The following is a 21047-nucleotide window of genomic DNA, read 5'->3' as shown; positions in this document are numbered from 1 at the left end:
AGTTAGGATAAATGAGATTTAAATATGTTTTAGAAGTTCGTCAGAAAATGTTGTTAAGTTATCATTCATGGTCACTTCATTTGGAAGTTCGTTCCACCAGTCAATGGTGGAAGGGATAAAAGAGTTGGAATATGCCAGGACTCTACCACGCACTTGTTGGAACTTGTTGCTTATTCTTGCTCGTTTGGGCAAGAAGTCTTTTGGTAGGAAAATCTTTTCATTAACAATTTTGTGAAGCATGAGCAAATTGTTTTTCTTACGACCGAATTCAAGGGATTCCCAGCCAAGATCGTTGATCATAGTTGTGGGGCTGGATTTCCAGGACCAGTTGGAGTAGACGAAACGCGCAGCTTTTCGTTGGACTTGCTCCAGTTGTTTAGTGAGGCTTTCGTTGTTGACTGGATTCCAGACGGAGGATGCATAATTAAGAATGGGTTTCACGTAGATCTTGTATGCCTGGGATTTGATTGTTCTGTTGCAGCCTCGGAGGTTTCTCTGTAGGAAGTTGATGATTTGGTTCGATTTTTTACATATGTTAGCCACATGAATATTCCATTTTAGTTTTTTATGGATTTCGACTCCAAGGTATTTTGCAGAGTCAACTTTATCGAGGGTTTCATTGTGAATACTGTATGATGTTTTCAAGGGTTTCGTTTTGTTTGTAATTGTCAAGACCTTGCATTTTTTGGGGTGAAATTCCATGTTGAAATCTTTTTCCCATGCTTGGAGACTGTTAAGATCTTGCTGAAGGATGAGGGCATCGTAAATTGATTTGATAATTCGATATAGGTAGGCGTCGTCTGCGAATAGTCGAAGCAAGGAGAGAACAGCTGATGGCATGTCGTTAATATAGACTAGGAACAATAGAGGTCCTAAGACGGTTCCTTGTGGGACTCCTGAGGTAACATTTGATTTCTCTGAAGATTTGCCATTCAAGATTACTTGTTGAGTTCGTCCTGATAGAAATGATTGGATCCAATCGAGGGATTTACCCTTGATACCGTAGTGGGCGAGTTTGAGGCAAAGTTTTCGATGATCAACTTTGTCAAAAGCTTTGCTGAAATCTAGCAATATGGTGTCCATCTGATCCCCGTTGTTGAGAGCTTTGGCAAAATCATTGACAGCGATAAGCAGTTGCGATTCGCATGACCTTTTCTCTCTAAAACCGTGTTGGACCTCAGTGATGGCATTGTGTTTGTTAAGATGTTTAATGATGTTGCTATATATAATGTGTTCTAATGTTTTACATGAAATGCTCGTTAGTGAGACTGGTCGGTAGTTCTCTGGCGAGCAGCGGTCTTTGTTTCCACCTTTGTAGATTGGTGATACGTGGGCATGAAGCCAGTCTTTTGGAAGTTCTCCTTTTTCGAGTGAAGTTGAGAATATGAGTTCTAAAGCAGGTGTAAGTTCCTCAGCAAACTCTTTCATGAATCGTGAAGAAATGTTGTCTGGACCAGGGGCTTTATTTGGTTGAAGTTTATTTAGAAGGGATTTGATGCCATTAGAAGAAATCGTTATGTCGCGCATTGTATCTTTGATCTCTGGTGTTTCAATTTTTGGGTTGTTATTGTCGGGTACTGAGAATACACTACAGTATTGCTGATTGAGGACATTAGCTTTTCCTGAATCGTCAATAATAAAGACCCCCTTGTTGTCCTTTAGTGCTGATATTGAAATGCTGTCTTGACGTTTGCTTTTTATGTATGAGTAAAACTTTTTAGGGTTAGAATCATCATCAAATACTTTTTCTTGTAAGAATTTGTCATGAGCAGCCTTGCATTCTTTCTTGTAGTCTTTAAAGGCTGTTTTGTATTTGTCCCAATCAGTGCACATTCGAGTTCGTTTGGCTCTCCTGTAAAGTCTCTTTGTTCTTTTTAGTAAACGGTTGCAAGTCCTGTTGAACCAAGGTTGGTTGAAACGTGGTGAGCTTAGTTTTGATGGGATATCATTCATAGTTGATTCTACGATACCTTTGAAGTCTGACCATTGGTTTTCAACTGTGTCGTTTTTGAAGTTTTCACAGAAGAAGTTTACTTTTGTAACAAGTGTTTCTTTTAGATGTTGAATGTTGGCTCTCCCCCATAAGTAGATGGTTCTAGGTGTTGGTTTAATACGACGGGGGTGACACAGTATGTCAATTGATGGGATGCTTGTGTGGTCGCTGATCCCTGGAAGGTCTTCAATGCAGGTTACCAAAGACGGATTGTTTGTTAGGATAAGGTCAAGACAATTTTCATTTCGTGTAGGGAAGTTGACGAGTTGTTCAAGGTTGAGGTTGTTCATTAATTCAAGGAAAGTTTCATTGATAATTTTAGCATTTTGGTAGGTAGTTATCAAATTCATGTCCCAGTCGATATCTGGTAGGTTAAAATCTCCACCAAACCAGAGAGAGTTTTTCTTGTACTTGGACGAGATAGTTTTGAAGTCTTCTCCCATTTGTTGTAGGTACGATAGTTTAGTTTCGGGTGGTCGATAGGCTGCACATAGTATTATAGGCTTTCGGAAGGTTTCAACTTTTACTGCGATGAGTTCTGTTGTTTTAGATTTATACACCTCTTCACAAATAAGATTGTTTTTATATATAATCATGACACCACCCCATCCGTCATCACGGTCATTTCGAAAGGATTCATAGCCTTTTGGAAGAAATTCGTTGTCTTTAAGGGCTGGATCTAGATGTGTTTCAGTACAGAGAACTATATCAGTTTTTGAATCAAAAAGCACCTGTACTGAGGCTTTATAAATATCAAATTCTATATACTGTCCTAGCCTTGAGAATCACACACAAAAATAGTATTATCTCATCGTATCTTTAATTTTCAGAAAGCAGCAAAAGGTGGAGCTGTTGATAGACTAACAGATACAAGCAAATACACAGGAAGTCACAAAGAACGTTTCGATGAATCAGGAAAGGGCAAAGGCCTTGATGGGCGTAGAGAAATGGATAAGAAAGCATCAGAGGGATATGTTGGTGGTTATCAAGGAATGGATACCTATGATAAATCTCACTGATTAAATGTAAAAGGAATGGAATATTCGTTCAGCGATGGACTAGCTCTTTAGTTCTGCTTTTCAAGTAATCAAAATTACATTTTGTTAGATGCATTTTTTTATCAGTTTTGGAGGTTATTCCTGAGCGGTGCTACCCTTGCCGACCGACAGGGGTGTGCTGCTGAAGTTTGAAAAAAGTGGTCCTGAATGGGACTGAAACTTGCAAATTTTCTCAAAATTTTCTACTTTTCTCCCAATATCTCCAAAAAAGGTACCCTACGAAGGACTGACATTTCTATTTGGGTGTTTTTGGGACCCCACCTGGGACTGATGGAGGTGAAAACAGGTACCCTGACCAGCGGCACATCCTGTACCCCATTATGCCCAAATACTCCCTTGGGAGATTATTGTTATCTTTCCTCTTTACAAGCTTCTCTTCTCTCTCTTCTAAATGTAGATTTTTCTCATTTCAAATTTTATGCAATAAAAGCCCCAAATAAATCATTTCTTTAAAAAGTTCTTTATTAATATATATTTCTTGTTTGATTTTTAAACACAAAGAAAGAATAATCCATTTTGACATTTAAAAGATTTCAGAATTATCTATTTTTATGAAATCTAAGCTATCATCTGGCTTACAATACTAATATGTTGTTTCTATTGACTTTCTTTATCAATGATTAATGACAGTTTAGCTTTACTTTGAATGATAAAAATCGTTTTATAATCTCTTCTCTTCGCTTTATTTATTCAGGGTCAGATTAGACCATATCTATTTGAAATAAAGACCTCCTCCACAGATGCTCACTTCATGCTTGACATTCTAGCCCAGGTTAAAAAAATGCCGTCTATAATTCTAACATTCCAATACTATTTTTTATTCTTACTTAATTTAGATATTACTAACTCTTTTAAAGTGTGGATTTCTGTTTTTTATCTGAAAAATGTTTTAATATATTATTGTACACTTATTGATGGAATATAATTTTAGAATATTTTTGGGTGTAATGTTCTCAGTCACTTGTAATTTTCATCATTAGGTTTAGTTTTTATCACTAATTTTTATGCAGAATAAAAAAGATTTTTGCATCAAATTTCATCGAATATTTTCCTAATAAAGCACTATCAAAGGTCGTGGACAAAGTTCAAACGTTCATAATAGATATATCACACTAATTACTACTGCTAATTACATATCAATTACTAAGTAAGAAATGCTAGATTACATTTGATAAAGGCAAGCTTTGGATATACACTAAAAGTAATTCTAACAACTTAGATAATTGTTTTTATTTGTTTGTTGAAATGCAGAACCTCTCTGTATGGTTCTATGGAAATTGTTAAAGATTCTCGTAAAACAATAAAACTCTTTAGGATTATTGAATTGATTTCCAAAATATTGATTTCTTTCAGTAAACGAACAAGAAAAATTCGATATGAACAGTTCATGTTGGCATTGCAATACATGGCAAGCAAGAAATATCCAGGTGACGAAGAAGGGTTCCAGAAACTCCAGCAAGTCATTTTGAAAGGTTGTGGACCAAAAGAAGTCAAAACCACTGTAGGGATACGATTTTTATGTTATTTCTAAACTGTGGGTAAAATAACGATTCATGTTACTGTTCATATGTCTATGAATGATAATACTTTATTTTGGGAGTCATAAGTCAAAGTGGCGCTGGGGATGATTGGAACATTGATAAAAACTTCAAATTTTATCTAAAAATGTACGGAAAATTAAAAATATTCATTTTGAAATCAAAAGTATTCAATGAAGTAGTTTTTTTTAAGCCATTGTTATCGTTTTCATAGAATAAACTTCAATCATGTTGTGTGAATAAGAAAAATATAGGCATCTTTCAGGAAAATTTTCGGTGTAGCATGGAGACCATATACTGTAATGCATATTTTTGTCTTTTTTTTTATCTCAGAAATCAACAAACAAAGATGTCGTCGGGCGATTAACTGATACCACAAAATACACTGGATCTCATCGCGAACGTTTTGACGAAGATGGAACAGGTAAAGGATTGGGTGGGCGGTACGCCACTGACGCCACAACTCAAAACGCACTGTCTGGTTATGTTGGGGCGTACAAAGGGAAAGATACATATGATGAGGTGCACTGATTGAAGATTTTCAAGTTACGTTTTTCACTTGTTGTGCTGATTAATAGACGTGAGACGTTTATAGAATTATTTTTTTCATGGTGATTTGGAATCCATAAAATCATCGTAAAGTTCACATAAAATATACGCTAGATACAAGAAAACTTTTTTGATTAAGAATTGCTGGGCTTAAACGTCATATGAGACATTAACTCTTAGGATGAGATCAATTGGATCAGGTGTTCGACGGGTCAACCGGCCATAAAGTTTGAAAAATTGAAATAAAGAAAGATGAATCTGGAGGTTGGATAGAATTTGTTAGAATAAGGTAACAGATCATCCATTCTGCGCATACCAAACTCTGCTCTATATAGGGATATGTAATTAAATTGATCTTATCGAGTTGATTTTGAATGCACGCTTTTTTTATAAAAATATACTTTATAAGAATATTTATGATGAAATTAGCCAAAAAATTAAAAATATCCTAAGAATATCACTATCATGGATTATTGGCAGCGAAACCTGAGAATGCCATTTTTAGAGCACGTTACTGTTAAATTGCCAATTATTACCCAGCAATACTAAAAGGTTCCACAAAAGTGCCAAATCTTTGCTCAAGGTATTTATTACATGCTACATTTTGGCTAGGATTGGATCCAAACCTAAGAATACCGTAAGAATATTTCAGGATGATTTTCCTCAAAAAGTTAAGAATATTTAAGCGTGTAGAGCAAAGGAAGCTATTTTTCATTTATTGGGTGACGGTCAAAATTATTTTTTACCTATTGTATATAACAAATCCTAATTATTTATTGGAACTTATTTTTAAACAGATATATTTTATCATATTTTATCAGAGAAAGCGTTTGTATCATTGTCAAATTAATTCTTTTAATTCGTTCATTCAATATATTTCATTTTCAAAAAAATAAACATCTTTATTCTAAAAATATTACAATAGATTTTTAAATTGAATCGTGCGTATTACGTCCACAATTTTCCATAAATTAATAAAAATTTACAATTTTGTTCATGGAATAAATTATTACTACAAAAAATAAAGCATAAAATAAATAATTAGCCGTCAATAAAACAACTTGTTTTTAATTGAAAAAGTAAATTTTCGAGCTTCAAATTAAACTGTTTTCGAAATTTCGTTCTCAATTTTATCAAAATATTTAGGAATTTTCGACGAAAATATTTTCGAATCCAAGTTTTCTAGAAATATACCTATTTCCACAACATATAATTTTCTCTTTCAAAATATTTTTCTTCGTCTTCGAGACATTCTTTTTCATGAAGTATGTTTCAAACTTCCAAAGTCTGTAATTATAATAATGTCGTTTGAGTACAAAAAATGTTCAGTTCATATAAAAAAGCGTTCTTTCCAAATGGGTCATTCATTCCCTTCATCGATACAATTTCGATAGATTCTCGATTAGCTTCGATTGGTCAAGTACCTTTTTCATTCGTCTTTCATACGTGTTTCGAACCACTCGTTTGCCGTCACTTTCGTTTGATTCTGAAATTAGAAAAAATGTATTTTTGATCAAATATCACATTACGTATATTACAATATTAGATGTTATAATACATTTTTAACTTTCGGAGTATTATAATAAGACTTGACTAAATTATTATTTCAAACTCAAGTTTCATGGTGCGTCCAAGCAAATTTTCAGTCAAAAAATCAACTTTGACAAAGCTTTCGGAGTAAAAGTACGTAATGTCAAGACAATTTCAAGAAATAATTATCATCTTGGTTTAAACCAAAAAACTTAATCTCGAGATAAAAGATATTGACTCAAAGTGAATGGATAAAAAGTTGATCAAAAGGAACAAAATCAAACTCACCATTAGAAGAACAAGCTCTTGAACATGCATCTGGTGTTGCAAAGTTATTGGTGTTACCAAGACAACCACCGAAGTCCATGGAAATACAATTGGAATTAGCGGTTGGTGAGTAATAATATCTAGTCATGGCGGATGTGCATTTCTGTGGTTCCCAGTCCCAAACACGTGTGCAAACATCTTTATCATCGTTATCGTCTAAGAGGGAGAAATTGAATTTAAGGTTAAAACAAATTATGATACAATCCTATTGCCCGTGACCTATGGCGGAGTCAATTTGCTAGTGTGAAAGCGCTAGATTTTTAAGGACAGGGTTTATGTGAAAGTCAAATTCTTCCTTCCTACGTTCATCCAAAACTGGTGATATGATTGAATATCGATCAGAGGTAAAAAGCATCTGATATTCAAGGAAAGTTTTCAAAATGAATGAAATTGACTTACTGCAATAATTGTGACAATCGTTGGCAGTGTATGTGGTGTTTCTCCAGCTACACTTGTTCAATAATCCCTCAAGGTATCGTTTACACGAGGAGCTTTTCAATTTGCTTCCCTCGGATGCTTCGATTTGGACTTCGTGTTGAAGAGCACTAAAACATGGTCCCTTGTCTGCTGACTGCTTCGTGCATTGAGAATCTAAAGGGAAAATGAAAAAGATCCTTAAAATGAACTGGCCAACGACACTAAATATGGATCTTCATTTTGCAAAATTTTCGGAATAAAATAAAAGTCTCAAAGTGATGTAACTGAGTTGGAGGTGACCTGTATCTGAATTGAACTACTTTCTAAATAAATCAAACTTACTTGATTTTTCGGGAGCTCTTTTACTGGACGACGTATCTGATGTTATGGTGACGTCATTCTCCGTGGTTGGGTTTTGATTCAAATCAACTTTGAAGACATTTTTACCATTCAATAAATATTCTTCATGAGTTGTTGGATCCTCAGCTTTAAAAGTCGCACTTGGTCGACTGGACTTGACAAAAAATGTGCTGACGTAATTAGGTGAGAGAACCGTGGGTTCACCTATCCCTGACATCTCATAAATCTTCACGTCCTTTTGAGCTTGGTTTTTGAAGTTGAGTTTACCAAACAGTGTTGGCAATTCTTTAGGTTTGATGACAGTGACGCCAGGCTTGACGATTGATCCAGGATTGTGGGAAACAAATTGATTGACAGTCTTTTCCCACGTCTTCCAGTCTTGACCGTCTTCATGAATGATAAAGATTTTGGAAGGACCTGGTGCCAAAACGTGTTTACTTTGACCGTTTAACAATAAAGGTTTTCCCGACTTGGTTTGAGCTGTCAATTCTGTTTTCTCTGAAGCTGTAAAAGTCACTATTGATTCTTTTTTAACTTCTTGGTTGTCACTACCGCTAACCAGCAACAAAGCTGGCTCGTCAGTAACGCTAGATACGTAGACTTGGACTAGCTCCCCAGAGGTAGTGGAGCTTCCACTATGGGAAACAGTCGAAGTACCATCTGACCCTCCAACATGTCCGACTTGTGACATTGATGTCGAAGATGATGATGAGCTGTTTCCACCATGTGAAGTCATACTGTTGCCACCACCTCCAAGGGTTGTCATAGATGAGTTACCTCCTAGTGTGGATGATGAGCTGCCACCGCCTCCAAGGGGTGTCATAGATGAGTTACCTCCTAGTGTGGATGATGAGCTGCCACCGCCTCCAAGGGTTGTCATGGATGAGTTACCTCCTAGTGTGGATGATGAACTGCCACCGCCTCCAAGGGTTGTCATGGATGAGTTACCTCCTAGTGTGGATGATGAACTGCCACCGCCACCAAGGCTTGTCATGGATGAGTTACCTCCTAGTGTGGATGATGAACTGCCACCGCCACCAAGGGTTGTCATGGATGAGTTACCTCCTAGTGTGGATGATGAACTGCCACCGCCACCAAGGGTTGTCATGGATGAGTTACCTCCTAGTGTGGATGATGAACTGCCACCGCCTCCAAGGGTTGTCATAGATGAGTTACCTCCTAGTGTGGATGATGAGCTGCCACCGCCTCCAAGGGTTGTCATAGATGAGTTACCTCCTAGTGTGGATGATGAACTGCCACCGCCTCCAAGGGTTGTCATAGATGAATTACCTCCTAGTGTGGTAGTTGAATTGACACCGCCTCCAAGGCTTGTCATGGATGAGTTACCTCCTAAAGTGGATGATGAACTGCTTCCCCCACCAAGAGTAGAGGTTGACGAGCTACCTCCACCTAAAGTGGTAGATGAAGAATTTCCTCCAAGTGTAGTGGACCCACTTGACGAGGTGCTTCCACCTCCAAGGGTAGTCATCGATGAGTTTCCACCTCCAAGAGTAGTTGTGCTCGACCCACTTCCCCCTCCTAAGGTCGTGGTAGAAGAGGATCCGTGGCTACCTCCCATCCCTGAAGAGCCATCTCCTCCAAGAGTCGTAGATCCACTTGTTCCGCTACCTCCAAGGGTGGTGCTAGAGCCGCTACCTCCTCCTAGAGTTGTTGATCCTGTTGAAGAAGAGCCGCCTCCTCCAAGTGTAGTTGTCGAGGAGCTACCTCCACCTAAGGTTGTTGAACCTGTAGAGCCACCACCAAGGGTAGTACTACCGCTTGTCATGTTGCCTCCTCCAAGAGTGGTCGATCCTGATGAAGAACCACCTCCCAGTGTGGTGCTCCCTCCTGTTGTACCTCCCTCCACCCAAGGTCATCGACCCAGAGGTTGTGCTACCTCCACCGACGGTAGTTGTTGATGAGTTTCCTCCGAGAGTAGTGGTACCTGACGTGGTGGTGCTTCCTCCCATGGACGTTGTCCCTCCTGAAGATGTACCAGCCATCAATTCATTCAAAGAAGTCTTCCATTCTTGACCTTCATCATGGACGACAACGTATTGTCCATTACTGCTCAAATTCTGCTCATCTACAACGAATTCATTTTCTCCGTTCAATTGATAGTGTTTCTCGTCTTTCTTACCGAAAGCCTGGAAAGTCAACTTGCCGGTGTTGTCCTTGTCGACGTAATCCACGCTAGCGATGACGCCTTTAGGAACGTCAACAACGGGACCGGTGCTTGAGCCATCCTGTTGTTTCTGTTGGAAGCGAATGTCGTCCGACGCTTCGTTACGTACGTGAATCTTGAATTTGTTTTGATTTGTTGTTTGCAGGTTACCTTTGTGATGTCGAAACTCTTCTGATTTCAGCCAATTCTTTTTGCCAGTCAAATCCTCTCTCGTGAACGATGATAGCCGAGGGTGGAACTTTGACGTCGATTTTGAGATTCTGTTGGCCGTTCAGGTAGTACATGGTGTTTTCACCGCTACCTTTGGCTTCTAAATCAAACGATTGTACAGAGCTGGCGACGCTGAATCCGATATCAATTTTGAGAGCTTTTTGTGGGATGTCAATGTTGGCAAAAGCTCCTCCCTTTTCTTTGATTGTCACTTCCTTATCTTCGGTGACGTTTCGAGTTGAGAAGACCATGTTGACGGTGGAAGTGGATGCAGATGTGGTGGATCCAGTTGATGTGGTGCTAGTGCTAGAACCTCCAGAGTTGTTAGAGTTTGTTGTCGTCGATGATGTAGAGCTGCCAGTTCCTTGGGAAGCGATACCTGAACCAAGATAAGATGCTCTGATGTTTTCCCATTCCTGACCTTCCTTGTGGATGACCAGCGTCGTGGTAGGTGCTAACGGTATTGATGGATTGGCTACAAAGGCAGATTGGCCATTGACCAAGAGGTCTTTAGCTGTTGATTTATCGACGGCTTTGAATTGGAACATCCTCTGATCTTTCGAATCATCTGTGGGGATGGTGAATTGGAATCGCATGTCACCTTTACTGATGTCGAATCTAGAGTTTGTCCCTTTAAATTCGGAGAGTGTCACATCATTGTCAGCAATGTTGGGCACAATGAATTGGTATGCTTTACTGGTATCCATTGTGGTTCCACTCTTCTTCCAATCGAAACCTATGGGCATAGTTTGAAATAAATATTAACTATCCACATATTAAAGTCCGTATAACAGTTGTCTTTAGTCAGTACAGGCTAAATGACTTCTGTGAAACTTACGGAAGTAAAATTAGGATTTAAAATTTCAACATATACAAATTCAAACAGATTGAATGGTAGTTGTGTTCGATTCTACTGACTCCGCACTGGTTAATGGACATAAAAATTCATTTTCCAGAGTTAACAAATTGCACAAGAAGCAACACATGGATTTTCACTTGCTGGGCGTTCCCTCCCCTCTAAAGCAAAACTCAATCTTACCATCGTTGTGGATAACAAGAGTAGTTGGGTCAGTCGACGCTGGCGTTTCAACAGTCAACGTTTCTTGACCGTTGATCTTTAGTGCGTTACCATTGGAACCGACAGCTTTGTATTTTAAAGGATCTTTCAATCCAGTGGTGGAGATAGAGCCTTGAACAGTACCTAATGATGATAGGAGGGATTACTTAATGATTTGGAAAATGATTGGCTGGAGAAGAGAAACATTGAAACAGAGACTTGACTTTAAATTTAAATCAACAAAAACTTTTTTGAACACTTTGTTTGTGTGTTAAGTTTAAACAGGCAGTTATGGTAAAAAGCCTTCGCTCTTTCTGTATTGTACACTGACAAGGCTTTGTGAAGTTTCAAAATGACGGAGTGTCGAAGTTTCAAGATCTTCCGTCAACACTTACCTCCTTTGAGGATGTTCATGTTGAGTCCAGTGCCAGACATTTCTTTCAGTTCTGCTCCTCCATCAGCTTGATTGATTGCATTAAAAGTAAATTGCTTTTGATTGTCTGTCACTAAAGCGCTCTTCCAGTCGAAACCTAAAATGAGGGAGAAATGAAAAATGATAAAATTGTCTGGCAAAATTTTCAAGGATAAGTTTCACAACGCGAAACGAATACCACTTGATCACATGCCTCAAAATAAAACTCTACGGCAATGAGTTTTTAAAAATTTGAAATCCATGCAGACATCTGGTTTGCTACAGATAAGTTAGATTCCCCTAAGCAGATATAATACACACTGATCGAAGGGGTGAAAGTGTAAATAAGAAAGCTGACCTGCTTTATGAACCACAAGCGATGTTTCAGGTGCTTTGCCTGCCTCGATCACAAATTGTCCTTCTCCATTGATCAAAAGAGAATCTCCTTGTTTACCATCTGTTCCAACCAAGTAGGCTTTAAAGACGGCTTGTTTTTTTAGTGTGACGGCAACTTGGGGTAACATTTCGGTACTTTCTACCGGAGGGAATTCCATACTCCACGCGCCAGAATTGTCGACCAGTTTGATAGTGCTTCCTGCTTTGTTAATGACTGTGAAATGTGTTTCTGTAAAAATAAAGATGATATTTTTGACTACATCCCTGTGAAGGTCGAAAGTTCTTCAGATGCTACGCTATCTTACTTTGGTACTTAATACAAAGTTTTAAAGTACGGAAACGTAAGGCCCTGGACTCGTTGAACGTTTTCCGAGTTTTCGATCGTCTCTTTGACATAACAATACACTGTAGAATAAAGGGTTAAAATATCTTACCAGGCTGTGATGCGACCGGTCCTCCTGTGCTAGCATTGGATGAATTGCTAGTTGCTTGTCCACCCTCTACACTACTACTACTGCCAGTGGATGTACTTGATGTACCACCATTGGAGACAGTTTGGGTTGATGAAGAACCAGTGTTGGTACCACCACTATGAGTGTTGGTTGAAGTGGTTGAGGAGGATGTTGATGAGGTTCCTTCTGGTTTTGTAGGTTCTGTGGGAAAAAAGAAGGAGAAATTTAACGTGGTTGTTCTAAGCACGTTATAAGGGTATGAGATGACATAATATTAATTAATGGCTCACATAAAGCTTAGAAGAAATGAGATATTGAGCAGCCTAAAAATTCATATTTTTGACTAGATTTTCTTCTCGTACATTCTCTTTGTAGTATTAAATTTTAGCTTACTGTCTTTCGGCTTGAATGAATGAATGAATGAATGAATGAATGAATGAATGAATGAATGAATGAATGAATGAATGAATGAATGAATGAATGAATGAATGAATGAATGAATGAATGAATGAATGAATGAATGAATGAATGAATGAATGAATGAATGAATGCATGAATGAATGAATTAGACGAATGAACAAATGAGTAAGTGCATGAAAGAATAGGCGAATTGTATGAGCTATGTACCTGGTTTTGATGTTTCAGAAACTATATCTCCCAGATCACCTTGAGTCGAATTCACTGGAGTCGATTCCACATTCTTGTCTTTGTCTTTCTTCGTATTTTTGATGTCATTTTCAACTTTCACTTTCACTTTTTGTCCTTCTGTCTGGTCTGTAGTTTTATTATCACCATCATTTTGAATGCATTCGATTTTGTTGACTAGAGTTTGATTACCTTGTTTACAATGAACTTTTTTCAGTTTTGTAACTGTTTGATTATTCTTCTTGATCTCGATTTTCGATGTAGTATGAGTAACTGGAAGAGTCGGGTTCGTTTTCGGGTTTTCGGAATCTTGGTCTTGTTTCCCCGATTGTTGATTTGAGGAGTTGACAGTTGCAGTGTCATTTTGGTCTGCTTTTGGTATAATTGTGGTCGAATTCCAATCGCCAACTTCTTTGTTTAAAATGACCTTTGGTTGAGTTTTTGTTTGATCCAATGTTCCATTATCTGTTTTGGTTTGGTTAAAATTATCAATCAAAGGTTTTTCGGCTGTTGACTCTTTTTCATCCTTTCCTAGGTCTGTTTGCGTTGTGTTTTTATTGTCGGTTATCGTATCATCTGTAGTATTCTTAGATTGGGAGGGATTTCCACCTTCGTTCGAATCGGGTTTTCCTTTCCCCGTTTCGGTTTCATTGTTGCTTTGATTGGGAGAATCGGGTTTATTTTCGGTTTTGTTTGTAACATCCTCGGTTTCGTTTTTAGAGGAATTTCCTATTTCGTTTGAATTGGGTTTTTCTTTTCCCGTTTCGGTTTTGTTATTGCTTTGAATTGAAGAATCGGGTATAGTTTCGGGCTTTTTCGTTATCTCTTCGGTTTCGTTTTTAGACGGTGAGGTTTCATTAGCTTTTTCGCTTTGGGTTGTATTTCCACCTCCTTCTTTGTGAGAAGGGGTTTTGGAATTTTCAGTTGTTTTAGTTGTATTCAAATGTTCTTTCTCAGAGGGAAGACTTGTTCCATTTGTGGATGCTTCTATGTTTTTGTTATCATCCTTTGCATCCTTATTGCTTGGTTCAGAGTTGTCGATGTTTGGTTTAGTTTCGTCAACTTTGTTGCCACTATTTGAGCTTGTAGAATTTCCCGATTCTGTATTAGAATGATCAGTTTTCTGGTTGACAGAATCTGTTTTGTTCTTTGATTCTAATTCATCATCAAGTTTTGTTTCAGTTTTCGATCCATCAGAATTCGTTTGATTGGCTGATTCGACAGGCTTTTGGTCAACTTTTTTATCCGAAGAATCACCGGTTTTGTTTTTCGAATTAGATTCATCGATTTTCGGTTTCTCTTGTTCTCCGATTGTGCCATTTGAAGAGTCAACCAGTTTATTGTCAATTTTCCCAGTTTCATTTTTGGACTTGTCATCGATTTTTGGTTTAGTTTCATCGCCTCCCTCGATGTTGGTATTGTTTGTAGACTCTGGTTTTTGTTCTACTTTGGTTTCCGACTGAGTTGAATTCTTAGACTCTTCTTTTTCATTTTGTTTTCCTTGTGTCTTATCTTCCGTTGTCTTTGTCTCATTTTTCGGTTTTTCACTTTCAATCTTCTGTTCAACTTTATCAGTTGGCTTCATGTTGGATCCGTTGTCAACCTTAGTACCGTTTGCTTCTTTTTCATGCTGTTCAGTTCCCGTTTCAGTACCATTCTGTCCAGCTTCGGTAGACGATACAGAACCCGAGCTAGATACGTTTAGTGTCTCGTGATCGATGGGCACGTTAATTTGTTCCGAATTATGTTCGACATCCTTACCAGTCACATGAATATCTTTAAAATCATCTGGGTTCGTTTTAATCTCAACTGACAAGTTATCCTGTCCGTTCAACAAAATGGTTTGATTGTGTCCGCCCTCATCAATGATCATACCAGTTAAGATAAGGAATTCAGTGCCCTGTATGGCAAACCCGACTTTACAGGTCGTGTGTGGCGGGATAATGATAGGTTCCAAATTATTGATCGTTTCCACGACAGCTATCGGTTTGTCTAGCGTATTGTTCATAGCTAACATTATAGTGTTTCGTCCCTCTTCGTCTACACTGCATTTTCCTTCAAGATTAACACCCGTCTCATGATCACCATCACCACCCTTTTGACTCGAACCATCGCCTTTTCCAGGGGGTTTTGTTTCCATTCCACCTATAGTATTCTCAGACACGGTGGTCGGTTGAATTTCAGGTGAAATCCCTTCGCCTTCTTCTTTATCTGAACTCTTTGTTTCATTTTCTCCTCCATCCAGCTTCGCATCAATTTTCTGTCCGCCCTTAGGTCCGCCTTCCTCCTGTTTTCCACCCTCGTCTGTTTCACCACTTTTCGAAGAAGTCACTTTGATTTTGAATTCTTTTTTCTGCGAGTTCAAATACACTTCTAACTTCTCCTGCCCGTTTAGCAAAATATTCTCTTGCTCATTCTCGCCAACTGCTTCAAGTTTCAGTGATTTTCCTTTCGGTATTTGTACAGGCACGGCTTGCACTTTAGCGGGAGGTGCGGTGAAAGAATCTATATTTCCTAACAAATCAATAATTTGAACGCTGTGATGTATTGCCGTGTTATCGATCACTAAAATGTAATTTTCGTCACCAATATTTGAATCTTCTTTCTGCTGAGAGTTAGTTTCATCCTCTTCCTTAATTTTAGCTTCTGGGTCAGTAACAGGTTTATCTGAACCCGTATCGGGTCTACCTTTCTCCGTTTCGGGTTTCGGTAATGCGGTTTCGGACTTACTCAGCTCTTCCACAACGATGTGTTCAAGTTGATCAAGGTGATCTGATAATTCAACTTGTAAGGTTTTGACACCGTTTAAACCAAGCTTTTTCTGTTTGTCTACGAAATCAAATGCTTCCAACTGTATCGGATCACTTCCGTTCGATGTTAAAGAGACACCAAATTTTGCTGACTCTGCAGCCTTAAGAATGATAGGTTGCATGCGACATTTTCTTTCACGCAGTTCGATCATTTGATCTAAGTGATTGTCCATCCACAACATAACAACTTTATTGAGAACGCATCTTTTGTTTAAACATGGTCGATGTGGTTGCTTAGTAGAGAGGTTGTGTTTGATGGATTTTGGACTTTGCATTTTCCTTGCTAACGATTGGCTTGTCTTATAGGGAATGGAACTTCGTTGCGGGGCGTTCGTTTCAGGCTCTATTGATAGAGAGAAAAAAGGGGAAGAGCTGATCAAAAAAAGTCTCTTTCATGAAGATTCCCAGACAAGCTAAGGTAGCAAGGATAATGCATAGGTCTTGTGTGCATATGCGGATGATTGAATGACAAATGGTTTGATGTGTATGGTTACTGACTAGGTACTGACTACTACATTACAAATCATGCAAAAAAGACCTACTGACATTTCACCTTCTTACCTTAACTATGACTTTGAACGAGGAAGTATTTTCAATAAACTTTCGAGATTTGGAAACGAGAAATACGCCTTTAACATTGGAATTCAATAAGTTTTCTCTATATAAAAGGAGAAGTGCAGATTCCACTGAAAATAGTAACGCCAATAGAAAGAATTATGTCGAGTATCAAAAAGTATTACTTACTTGAACTGATGTAAATCTCTTTGACTGGACTTCCGTGCTCCGATACAGGCACTGGATAATTCAACTGACCGTTTATATAGTACGGGTTTCCTTCAAGGTCTACGGCACTTAAATTGACATTTTCGGCGCTCGGCGTGGTAATGGTCAAGGTCACGTCCTCTGAATCACCGATGGTGAAAGGTTTTTCCATAGTGGAGACTTTAAGATTGATCTTCTTGAAGACACTGTTATGAATTTCAATACGGGCACTTTTGACTTGTTGGGCACCTAATGAGCCACCGGCCTTGTCTGCTGCGCCAGTGTCTAGAAAATGAATTGGTGTAAGAAATTCAAAAACCCTAAAATAGCATTACCGTAGTTCTCGGTTCATCCACATGCAGACAATTGAGGAGTGAGATGCGTCTTTAAATGATATATAAAAAGTATTTTTGATACCACAGTGTTTACCTTTGAATCTAGGACTGAATTTAAATCTGACACGCGTTTTCAAATCCCGGTTTCAAACAAAAATGAATGAATACCTTTAGTCAGCATGATTTCCAATTGTTTTCCAGCTTCATGAGACATCCAGACATTTGCAGGAAATTTGTATTCATTACCAAGAGAATCAACCACATGGACTTTATCGAGATGCCAATCCGAAGATTCGCCACTATCATCGTTTCGAAGGTTAATTTTCAACAGGCTACCAATGTTACCAGCACGAACTTGGAATTTATCAGTTCTGTGAGGAGAATTAAATAAAGGTGTTATTTTTTTCTCTCTGACAAGAATGCCAAAATGTTATTTTGTAACTGAAGAGAGGTTAAAATTTTTCAACTCGTTCCGACTCAACGAATAAACAATTTGGGGATAAGGAAATAAGGAAACTTTGCAGGCATGAGAAATCAGGTCAACAATGGAAAAGAAATATACTCACTCTCCCTCTTTAAATTTCTCATCATTTCCTGCTAAATGAATCTCGTCCGTTTGACCATACACACCAAACAACTTGATGTATATTTTGGCTTCGGTGCCAGCGCTTAAGCCGTGAGCCGTGTACGTGGTGACGTTGTAGTAAAAGTCTGGATCTGTGACGTCGATTTCTACTTGACTGCTTTGAGGCTGTGGTTTAACTTTGAACGTTTTATTGCCGTTCAAGAATAGTTCTTTTTCGTCCTTCATCCACTTTGCCGTGAAAATGATTGGCTCATCCATTGATGACTCATCAATTTTCAAGGTAGCTCGGGAACCAGCTTTTAATTCAATCTCTTTAGTAGAGTTTTCAATGTCTGGTTTAGCAGAGATGATGATATCCTTCCCAGCTAGATTGTGGAATGTGACGTTGGCTGAATTACGGCTGGATGGCTTTGTGGAATCTAATGAGAATGTTTTAGCTTTTTACATTAGACGAAAATATGGATAAGGAATTTCAAGGAGAATTTTAGGGAAAAAAGAGAGTACTTAGCTTGTTTCCAAAAGATTTAAGCGCAAATGCTCAAAATTACTCATAAGGGAATAGCATTTTAATGTCTTGGGGCAGAACGTTCGTTAAGAATTTTCTAAAAACTCAAAAAAGGTTTCTAAAAGAACATTACCTCCACTTTCTTTGGTGCACTCTTTTCCTTCTTTACGGAAGATGGTTCCTGGAGGACACTTCTTACGTTGTGCGATCCCTTGGCTACACGAGATGAAGTAGTAGCGATCGGCGTGATCAGCGAAAACACCATCTTCTTCAGGACAAGAAACTGATCAATAAAATAATGGAAGATGATTAATCAATGAATAATGGTCTCGTTTCAAATTTTAAATTTGTAATAACGTTGATAGCAGTCGAAATCAAAGTATTTGAAAGGGGGACATTTGCAGTCTAGGGTTTCGATTCAAGGTACGTTTAAGCTTATAAAACAACCACTCCTAAAGACTTGTGCGATTCAGAGGTGTTAAGAGTGAGTATGGGATTTGTGGTTCTGTCAAGAAACTTCAAAGAATAAAAACAAGGAAATACAAATCATGCTCATAAGAAGCCTTACGTGATTGTGTGATTTTGACCAAGAAAGCATCATTGGCTTTCTCAGATGGAGTGGCTACGAATGTTTCTTCTCCTTCCAGTTTCAACGGACTTCCATCTTCCTTAGTCGCACGGAAAGTGACAGGGAAATCAGTCTGCATTCCTTGTTCGATTAGCCTGAGTTCCAAAATCATGTTTGGTTGAATTTTATAGCCTGTGGACATATGTTCTCCTTTGTCAGGGTACAAATTGGCCGTCACTCCAGCGCTGTTTTCAACATTAACGTTGATGAAGCGATCAGTTGAAATAGTAGTGGCTGCAATGAATGAAACCAAGAGAAAATTGATTGAAAAGAGGCATTTTAATTCATATTAGATTATTCTCATTCGTCTAATAGAGTGGAGGATTGGAATAAGCAGTAACAAGCGTGGTGGAGGGGGCTGGGTTTGATACTTGATTGAATTGTTTTGAAAGGTTGGATAATACAGATATAAATTATCAGAGGCTGAAATTTTCCTATGATACATACTTTATAGAATTTTGAATTTCTTATGTTTCAAGAAAAACAAATTACTCATCGGAAAACTTACCGTGGCCCCAATAGTACACATAAATATCCGTAGCTTCCGATTTCGTTACAAACATATCAAAAAGTACGAAAATGCGCGACGTCATTTCAGCGAACGAATTTGCCGGATCTTGAGTGTTTGACCGTCCGATCATAATTCTATTACTACGATCATGGTTGTTGACGTTTGTTGTTACCGTGGCTTGAACATGTTCCATTTCGTTCAAGTAAAGGAATAATCCGTGCTGAGGGGACCACGTGAGAGTGGCGAGAACCCATTGGTCGGCTGGAATGTCACGTGATACCTAAGAAAGAAATAAATAAATGTTTTAAAAAACTGAACAATTATAACATACAGGAAAGATATTCAAAACAGGAAAGCCAGCAACAGAAAAAGATTTTCTCGAAATACTCAATGAGGTATTGTAGTTAACGGGATCAATTTTTAGCAACCAACGGCAAAAACTAAATTGAAGAACTTACTCTCCACATTTTTCCACTCTGGGCCACTTCACCATACAATTGTCCTGATTGTGAATAAATGGAGAATCCTTGGCCACCATGTGCACCCGAATCGATGACGAATCGAGGTGTGGTCGAGTTCAACGAACTTCCAGCTATCTTGACTTTGGCTGTCACCGTCAAACCGTGCTCACACAGATTCAAATTGGTGAAACAGTTGCCTGAGTTGTAAAGAAAAAAATTGAAAGTTGATATCTAAACTGAATCAGGAATATTGCTCGCCTTGGTTCGGAGGCCTGAGTTCTTTAACCTGAAACTAAAATCAGTTAAATGTGTGAAGATAAGTTTTTTAGGCAATCAACCTTTAATCGCTTAAGAGAGTAAGTTGAAGTGATAACCCGAAATAGGTCTTGTCAGAGAGACCACAGAATTCAGATTAAACACACGTCTCCCTCAGCTTAAAAGATCCAGTGGAAAAGTAATGGAAGAACTGTAACTCTAACTATGGTAGGTTAGTTTTAGGAGAACCTTTGAATATCTTACCATCGCTATCCCCAGCATCTAAATATCCATCATTTCCATTCATACGGATACCTTCGCCTGTGGCGGAAACGCCCCCGTATGCGATCAAGGGCGGGTTGGCACTAATGTGTTTATTCTTCATTGTTTTGGTATCCCAGATAATGGTCGGGTTTGGTCCCGGTGCTAAAATTGGTGAAAAAGAAAATTAAGAAATTGTCAAAGTTGCATCTAAGTATAATGGATTCTGCCTTTCTGATAGCAGGTTTTTTGCCTGTATATTGGTAATGTCTTTTATATTTTCTTTATTCGATAAGAAATATTGTATATTATTTATCCGCTAGTAAAGATTTGTTGAAAACAGGAAATTGATCAGAATCTTACCAGGAGCCAAGAGTACCAGATCAATATAATCATTCTGCTCAGCGGTTGGTTGAACAGTCATTACGCTTCCATTGTTATTGATCCCAATCCTCATCCCAGTCTCTTTATCATATGCTGACATCAGCACTGGTGAAACTGTTTTGCCATCCGTTGAAAGATCAATGAGCGTGATCTCTAATTTCTTTCCGGCGCGTACCGTAAACCCGTCCGGTTTCCCTTTGTTGGGGACGAGGAGGGCGTCACGTTTCATATCGTTGTAGACACGCATGCGTGCGTAATACCCTTTGGCCATTTCTATAATGAAAATATGTGAATATGAGTGATAAAGGCTCTATAAACAAACGTTATAATATCATTTGGATTTCAACATTTCAAATTCAGCATATGCGAACTTAATGACCTTGGCTAAAATATTTTTTATAAAAAACCTAGATAAAGTTA

At 38.3% G+C, this 21047-nt stretch overlaps 2 protein-coding genes across 2 annotated transcripts in view; both read right to left on the bottom strand.

The window, feature by feature from the left end:
* Window positions 1-18: 18 nt before the first annotated feature.
* On the bottom strand, window positions 19-10541 carry LOC136804108 (uncharacterized). The gene is made up of 5 exons (XM_067060855.1): window positions 7755-10541; window positions 7395-7586; window positions 6957-7151; window positions 6514-6624; window positions 19-2672 (listed from the first exon to the last, which is right to left on the bottom strand). The coding sequence occupies exons 1-5, from the start codon at window positions 9556-9558 to the stop codon at window positions 19-21; spliced, it is 4956 nt and encodes a 1651-aa protein (XP_066916956.1). The 5' UTR covers window positions 9559-10541.
* The window catches only part of LOC136804875 (mucin-12-like), a 42797-nt gene continuing 30745 nt past the window's right edge, over window positions 8996-21047 (bottom strand). The window contains exons 41-54 of the mRNA XM_067061389.1: window positions 20607-20900; window positions 20247-20408; window positions 19725-19924; window positions 19264-19546; window positions 18696-18989; window positions 18261-18410; window positions 17603-18041; window positions 17205-17407; window positions 16684-16986; window positions 12467-12685; window positions 11995-12261; window positions 11620-11754; window positions 11207-11368; window positions 8996-10903 (exon numbers count right to left, since the gene is read on the bottom strand). Coding sequence (XP_066917490.1) covers window positions 10104-10903; window positions 11207-11368; window positions 11620-11754; window positions 11995-12261; window positions 12467-12685; window positions 16684-16986; window positions 17205-17407; window positions 17603-18041; window positions 18261-18410; window positions 18696-18989; window positions 19264-19546; window positions 19725-19924; window positions 20247-20408; window positions 20607-20900 — 3911 coding nt within the window. The 3' untranslated portion in view covers window positions 8996-10103. The remainder of the gene's footprint in view (window positions 10904-11206; window positions 11369-11619; window positions 11755-11994; window positions 12262-12466; window positions 12686-16683; window positions 16987-17204; window positions 17408-17602; window positions 18042-18260; window positions 18411-18695; window positions 18990-19263; window positions 19547-19724; window positions 19925-20246; window positions 20409-20606; window positions 20901-21047) is intronic.

Source organism: Clytia hemisphaerica, unplaced genomic scaffold (assembly GCF_902728285.1).
Source record: "Clytia hemisphaerica strain Z4C2 unplaced genomic scaffold, Clytia hemisphaerica genome assembly, whole genome shotgun sequence".
In the NCBI taxonomy this organism is placed as follows: domain Eukaryota; kingdom Metazoa; phylum Cnidaria; class Hydrozoa; order Leptothecata; family Clytiidae; genus Clytia; species Clytia hemisphaerica.
Note: the sequence above shows the minus strand (reverse complement) of the source record. Positions and strands in the feature narration are given on the sequence as shown.